This window comes from Lipotes vexillifer, unplaced genomic scaffold, assembly GCF_000442215.2.
Source record: "Lipotes vexillifer unplaced genomic scaffold, Lipotes_vexillifer_v1.1 scaffold47, whole genome shotgun sequence".
In the NCBI taxonomy this organism is placed as follows: domain Eukaryota; kingdom Metazoa; phylum Chordata; class Mammalia; order Artiodactyla; family Lipotidae; genus Lipotes; species Lipotes vexillifer.
The window spans coordinates 1,901,873-1,909,718 of record NW_006791298.1 but is presented as its reverse complement, the minus strand read 5'-3'; the positions used below and the strand labels follow the sequence as shown (position 1 = coordinate 1,909,718).

The following is a 7,846-nucleotide window of genomic DNA, read 5'->3' as shown; positions in this document are numbered from 1 at the left end:
CCTGCTTGCCTCATTTGTCCCCACTCAGCATCCTTGGCACGGCTGCTTTCCACGTGATCAGCCACAACTAGCTAAGAAAGGCACCCCTTCCTTCAAGTACACACATCTCACAAAATAAAGGCAGAGGAGGGAAAAGACAGCTTCCACTGTCTTGGCCTTTTGAAGAGATTCATTTAATTCCCCTTCTTTCTGGTTGTATTTTTGGCCACTTTCTCTCTAGTTTCTGTTTTTCCCATTTCCTTCAGAAACTGAGTATAGGCTTTTAGGACTTTTTTCCTCATTGTCAATGCCTCTGATGGGTTCCCTTACCTGCCCTCCACTTCACTTTTTCCCTCAGGGTAATGACTGTGGCCCCTTCCTTCTTCCCTTGTCTCCTTCTAATTCCTTTTCTCATGCCTACCTGTAAGTCTTAGGCTCATGGCTGTGTTTGCAGGTCCTTTCCAAGGGTCTAGTGATCTGGGGTGCTTTCAGACTGAGACTCTGTAGGGAATTCTAGGTAGCTCTGAGCCTCATATATCCTACTTTTTTCTTCTCCCCTGACTCGTTTTTCCCAGTTTCTCCAGAATTATTTTCTTGGACTCTCACTCCCTCTTAATGCTGTAGTCCTAACACAGAGTTAAATATTCAAGAAAGAGCACATTCTCCGTGAATCTCCCCCTGCCCCGTTCAGAGCTAGCCTGTCCTCGTCTTTTGGCCCCTTTGGTGAGTACCTATGCCATGTTCTCTACCGCATCGGTGTTAATAATCACAACTCTGCAAGTTAGGTATTCTTATCACCACGTTACAAATGCAGAAACTGAGGCATAGGGAATTTAAATAATTTGCCCAGAATCACAGAGGCAGGAGGTAACAGAGGCAGGATTCAACTCCAGCCAGTTATGTGTTGGTTTGTCAGATCTGAAGTTCATTTTGAGCAGAGACAGTCCTCCTAATTAATTCTCAACCTGGCCCAATGCCTGGAATTCTGAGCTCCTGCATACCTATCACCAGGTAGAATTAAAAGGAGCAGAACTTAATGTGAGCATAGATCTCCCAGCATATCAGATCAAGCTCCCTCATTCAAGGTCCAGCATTCCTCTTGCACTGGGAGAAAGAGAAGGAATGCAGAACGGTGGGGGGCAGGCACAGCAGCACAATGTGTGTGTGTGTGTGTGTGTGTGTGTGTGAGAGAGAGAGAGAGAGAGAGAGAGAGAGAGAGAGAGGAGAGAGACCCCATAGTGTAGCTTAGAAAAGCACCTATTAAACCCGTCATCCTGGATAACTGCTCAGTTTCACAGACTTCTTTGATTCACCTCAGTCTCCCTTGTGGAATATTTTCCCTTGGAACCTGCTGTTCCTCATTTGATGCTATTATGGTATTTGTGCTCTGGACCTGCTCTCAGAGGCTGATGGGCAAATCAGTTCATTTCTACCGAATTGAGGCAGTAAGCAGATAAATAATGCAGTCGCTCCTTTGGAGTGTTCTTTGCCTTCTGGGCCATAAATCTGTTCCCATTTAACTTTAGACAAATACCTCCTCTCTGATTTGGCTTGTTCCTATAATCCAGGAGGCTGCTGACCCGGCCAGTAGGCCTAAGAGTATAGCCAAGTGCAGCTGGGAAACTAAGAGAGAACAATTGCTGTCATTGAGACTACCAGTGTGCCTCTTTGGGAGAAAGCAGGTTTGTAAAAAATCATGTGGATGAATGGGAACTTATTGGAGTTTTTTGGGTGCTGGAGGAGTGTTTTCGCCTTATCTGCCTGGAGTCCAGGTATCTGCACAGAAGCTCTGGAACCCAACTTGGACCAACCCTGTGGTTCAGCACCAATGCCTTGCTGTGTTCCCTGCTGAGGCTGTGACTTAACTCACCCACAGGCCCTGCAACTTTACTTAGCACTGAGGCTGGTAGGGTCAATTGTGTCAGTGTTCAAGGGTTCAGCCTTTATGTGTCTACTTGGCTTCTTTAGTTCTTTGGAGATAACTGTAATTCTCTAAGCATAGTTCCTGTGCCCCAAGCATGTAGCACTGGCCAGAAGGATAGATCAGACAGGCAAGTGGGAAGACCTCAGTCCAAATATGTCATCACTCATAGGGAAAACGCAGCCCTATATGTGCCCCAGGTAACGCCATCATTTGCACCTCTTCTTGAACCTGCCCCTTCCTTCCATTCCCTTAGCTTCTTTCACCTTGACCATGTCAGCAATCTCCCAACTGGTCTTCAGGCCTCTGGTTTGTGCTTCGTCTAATCCTCTGTAAGAATGCTCACTGTGAAATCACATTTGACCAAGTCACTGCCTTGTGTAAAACCCTTTGATGACTCCCACTGCCTAGAGAGTAAATCAAAGCTTGTCCACATGCATACAAGTGGCTCCCTGATCTAGCTTTTGCCGACCTTTCCAATTTTGTCTTTTTCTACTCCTCACCCTTCTCTTCCACACCTTAAGTTCCAACCATATCAACTGTGTTTATAGAACCCTGAATTACTATGGCTTTTCACACCTTAATGCATTTGCCCATTCTCTGACATATATCTGATCTGTCCCGGCTATCTATTGCTGCATAACAAACCACCCCAAAACTTAGTGGCTTAAAACAATCATGCATTATTAACACAAGTTCAGCTGAGTGGTTCTCATTTGGAGTCCCTCCTGTCATTGAAATCAGATGATGGCTGAGGCTGGAGTCATCTGAAGTTCTTTTACTTATGCCTGGCACCTGGGCTAGGATGTCTGGAACAGCTCAGACCGTCTCTTCACATGACCTCTCTCTGGAGCTACTTGGGCTTCCTCACAGTATGGCAGTCTCGGGGAAGTTGGACTCCTTATATGGCATCTGGCTTCTCCCTGAGTGTGCACTCTAAGAGACGCAGGTAAAACTTAGAGGCTTCTTATGACCTAGTCTTGGCATTCTCTCAGTGTCGTTTCCGCCATTTTCTTTTGGTCAAAGCAGTCACAGGCCAGCTGAGATTCAAAAGCATAGAGAAATGGACCCCACCTCTCAATATAAGATTCCCTTGCCTGTCTAGAGAAGGTAGGAATTGATAATGGCCATCTTGGATATAAGCAGCTACAATGCCTTTCACCCTCTTGTGTTCTCCTGGCAAACTGCTATTTATTCATTTAACACCCAGTTATACGTCGCTCTTATGAAGTCATCCCTCTCCGACCAAGGCAGAATTAGCCTCTAAGTCCAAGAAAGTTTTTCTGAGAAACTAGGAAAATAAGTCAAGAAGGAACACTGGTCCTTGAGCATATATCTGTTACCATCCTTGTCACACTGCATCGTACCTGTTGGTGTTTCTCCTACTTGACCATACTTTCTTTTTGAGGGCAGAGCTATACCTGATTCATCTCTCTGTCCTTAAGATCTATCTTAGCAACCAACAGAGGTGCTCAATAAATAGTGGTTGAGGTAAGTGAACTCAGTTACTGCTATTTTGTCATTTTTCCCCCGTGACTCTTGGAGTCAAGCAATCAGTCAGACACAAAGAATTTGAGGATCCCCTCCTATGTACCCAGCAAGTCAGCTTCCATCAGGGGGCTTCAGTTCTCTGTAATTTGGACTTCCACAAAGATAATAACTATAATATTGAGTGTGTATTGAATGTTCATCATGTGCTAGGCATTGTTCTAAGCACTTCATATGTATTAATCAGTCCTCACAATCTCATCTTACCTGTTATTATTGCTATCTTATGGATGATGAGACACAGGGAGGCTAAGTAATTTCCCCAAGGTCACAGAGCTGAAATATAGACCGGGCTCCAGGGTCTGTATTCTTGGCCTCTGTGCTCTCCACTAATGTCCTCTCCTGAACTCAGCATTTTCAGAGCATGTTTAGCAGAACGTCACAGAGATAATAAAGGGTGTCACATTAGGAGCATGAAAACAACAAAGATTATTTAACCTGAGGAAGGCGCTAATTGGAGACAAATCCCTATGGATTCAAATAACCAAAGGACTGACTTGTTCTCAGCATCCTCTGCTGGAGTCAGGATCAGTGGTGACTCGGTGTGATGGAGAACCTTCTCATCGTGATATTCTCCTGATACTTTGGGCTACTCTGAAAAATCATGAGTCCCACACCTCTTGGAGGAATGTTTGCCAATGTCCCTTTTGACACTGATTGTCCCATTTTCCTCCACCACCTTTTTTTCCAGTTTGTGAAAAAGGTGGTATTTCCTTACTTGGCATGAGTTTTTGAGAGTGAAACTTGTTTGTTAAGCACTACACAGTTTTCCTGTGGAAAAGAGCATAGGCTGTGCATGATCATGGGTGCCCGTTCTGAGCTTCATGTACCTAGAGGCTCAGCCATCAGAGGAAGCTTAAATAATGCAGGAGGCGCGGCTCCTTGATATCTCTGGATTTATCAGGATTTACTAGGACCTATTTCAACAATGCAAGGTCCTTTTTTAAATATTGAGACAATCGTGTATCTCATCCTTTGTAAACGTCCATATTCATAATTACCAATTAGTACCCTGATCTGGCAAATTCCTGGCCACAGTGGTAACTGAAATGCCATACCGCAAAGTGAAAACTATTCCCTCTACCTATTTCCTTGGAGACATTGGCTAAGTCCACACTGATTTAATAACAGGGTTTCTCAGCCCAGCCAAAAGACGGTGAGCATCTCAGCATAATTCAGAGGCTGGAACATTTAGGAGAATGCTTATGCGAGAGATATTAGGTCTCACCGCCTGTCTCTCTCATTAACGTTGTGCTTCTTTTTCACATGGCTTATGTCTCCCAGCCAAAGACCAGTCCTCTCAGGGGGATGAAGAGAAAGACCCTCCAAAGAGCCACCCCTACTCCGTGGAGACCCCATATGGCTTCCATTTAGACCTGGACTTCCTCAAGTATGTGGATGACATCGAGAAGGGAAACACCATCAAAAGGATTCCTATCCACAGAAGGGCCAAGCAGGCCAAGTTTAGCACTTTGCCCCGAAACTTTAGCCTTCCCGACAGCGGGGCTCGCCCCCATGCTGCTCTTTCCCACCCGAACTGGCCCCCAGTGGTGCCAAGTAAGGTGTCGCTCGGGACAGGGGCGCGAGCCCAGCCACTGCCGCTCGGTGATCACCCCCAAGCCGCCGGCGGGAGCGAGGCGAGCTACCACCGGAAGGCCCTGCTGACGGAGACCGCCAGACAGCTGGAGGCTGAGGTCGCCTCCGGGAGTGGACGGCCCCAGCTCTTGAGAGCATCCAGCATGCCAGCCACGCTGCTGCAAAACAGGGCCTCAGAGGACCCAAGCCTAAACTCAGGGCCCCCTACCCCGCCCGCCCTCCCCCCACTTCAGGGCGAAGGCGGCGTCTGTGATGGCGCCTTTGGCCCCGCGGAAGGCTTTGCAGGTTTTTCCAACTCCACCCAGCGAGCAGCAGCCCAACAAGAAGTCAGAGAGTCTGGAGACCTGGTGCCAGGAACACCGGAGCTGATCCTGAAGGGGCCTGAACCTCCAGAGGGTGAAGAAGGGGCTGCAAATCGCCTCCCTTTCTCAAGTCCTCCTTTCTCATCACTTGTAGTTCTAGAGGATGCAGAAGACCGACAGGAAAGCAGACAAGCCGAGGTGGCGGTCACGACCCCCAGCTCCCCAACACCAAGCCCCCCACCTCTGCCGTCACCCGTCCCTGAGAATGAGCTCCCCCTAGAAGAAATCGAGCTCAACATCATCGAGATCCCACCGCCGCCACCTGCAGAAGTAGACGTGAGAAGCGTCGGCATCCGGGTCACGGAGGAAAGCCTGGGCCTCACCTCCGTGGATCCTGGCAGCATCTCCAGCCTGAAGCAGCAGCTCTCGGGCCTTGAGGGTGAGTTGTCTGGAAGAACTGAGGAACTAGCCCAAGTCAGAGCTGCCCTCCAGCGGCAGGAGGAGGAAATCAAGGCTAGGGGGCAGAGGATTCGAGAGCTAGAGCGCACTGTAGCTCAACTGACAGAGAAGCTTAGCCACGAGAACACCAAAGATGCTCAGGGCCAGACTGATGCCATGGTCAACACTGACCCTCTGCACGGACTCTTGACCAGGGAGTCATGTGACAAGAGCATTGGGGTCAACCTTATGGGCAGCACAAGACCTGAAAGCTGGGGGGCCTGGGGAAAGGGGAATGGCGTCCTGTGGAGGCAGGAGAGTCACACATGGGGGGATTGGAGCCCAGCAGAATTTGTGTCACCGTCCCAGCTGTCACTGCCACAGGGATCCAAGATGGTCCTCACCCCCTCTTTACATAGCTGCCTCTCCACTGAGCTCAGGATCGACGAAGGACGCTCTGACCAGGAGGGAGGCCATCAGGTGGGAGCCGAGGGTCCAGTCAGGGGAGCAAGAGGCTCTCCAAGGAGCAGCGAGAGAAAGGCTCCCCCAGCAGGGAGGAAGGAGGCTGGCTCAGAGCTCCCAGGGAAGGATCGCCCAGGAAGGCCACCGAGCTCGCCCACCACCGATGCCACTATTGGGCAGTACATTAAGAAGATCCAGGAGCTCCTGCAGGAGCAGTGGAGCTGCCTGGAGCATGGGTACCCGGAGCTGGCCCGTGCCATCAAGCAGCCCGCCTCCAAGCTCAGCAGCATCCAGACCCAGCTACAGAGCTCCCTCAACCTGCTGCTGTCCGCCTACTCGGCCCATGCTCCACCCCAGAAGGAGCCCCCGGGCCCCTGTTCCTCCCCGCCGACTGGTAAATACTGGTGCCTGAGTCGGGGAACCATTGCTCCTTGACGAGTCAAAGGGGAAAAGGGTTTTAATTGCATGCACATGTTTTTTTTAAAAAAAGGTTTAAGCACATCCAGGAACGCGGTGGAATAAAAACTGATCTCTGCGACAGTGGAGGCTTGGAACCTCTGCTCTTGTCCTTGCTCTAACGTTGGGACTGACTGCAGGGCCACCACATACAGCCGTTCACATAGCACAGGGCACAAAGATGCCAGAGGGTAAACGGGAGCTGAAACCCAGCCCACGCTTGCCAAGCCTGCAGCACTGTGTGTCTGCCCAGAGAGGTGCCTCTTTCTCATTTGCATTGTGCGAAGGCAGTGTCTAGGGTGAAGAAAGGCCCTGGCTGTGAGTGCTTTAAACCTCTGCTTCCCTTAATTGTTTCTTGGGCTCTTGCATTCCTGTGGTCCTGCCCAGTTCTTGCACATTAGAGGTTTTTTGTAGCCTTGTTTTGGAGGATCATTATATTGAGAGCTGAGATATTTTACTGAATTATTTTTTTTCTCTCTCTCTCTCCCTCTGTGTCTGTGTGTTCTGTGTGTGCTTTCTCATTTGCATTGTGCGAAGGCAGTGTCTAGGGTGAAGAAAGGCCCTGGCTGTGAGTGCTTTAAACCTCTGCTTCCCTTAATTGTTTCTTGGGCTCTTGCATTCCTGTGGTCCTGCCCAGTTCTTGCACATTAGAGGTTTTTTGTAGCCTTGTTTTGGAGGATCATTATATTGAGAGCTGAGATATTTTACTGAATTATTTTTTTTCTCTCTCTCTCTCCCTCTGTGTCTGTGTGTGTCTGTGTGTGTGTGTGTGTGTGTGTGTGTGTGTGTGAGAGAGAGAGAGAGAGAGAGAGAGAGAGAGAGAGAAATTGGGCGATACTCACATGTGGAAGTCGACCCTTTGGCGGAGCGGCTCTTCCTCCTATAACAGATCACACACTCTGGAGTTAAGTGGAACCATATTTTGCTTTGCTCAACGGGCAGCAGCGTGTGAGTCTGCTTCCTGCCACAGATCACAAATTGGCTGTTTTCTCATTATTTCGGTGCTAGTTTTAGTCTTACTCATTGTGAATTGCCTCCTGTAACTTTGAGCCCAGCAAAGCCCAGCAAAAGAAGACTCGTGCTCTTGCTCGTGTGTTTTCCATGGCTACCCCACATCACAAGTGTCATCTGGCTTGTGAGTCAG

The 7,846-nt window shown here is 49.0% G+C and overlaps 1 protein-coding gene across 1 annotated transcript in view; it reads left to right on the top strand.

Annotated features, from left to right (window-relative positions):
• KANK4 (KN motif and ankyrin repeat domains 4) overlaps nucleotides 1-7,846 on the top strand; it is a 33,375-nt gene that overhangs the window by 1,553 nt on the left and 23,976 nt on the right. Inside the window, exon 2 of the mRNA XM_007464280.1 lies at nucleotides 4,733-6,640. Within this exon, the coding sequence (XP_007464342.1) occupies nucleotides 4,733-6,640 (1,908 nt within the window). The remainder of the gene's footprint in view (nucleotides 1-4,732; nucleotides 6,641-7,846) is intronic.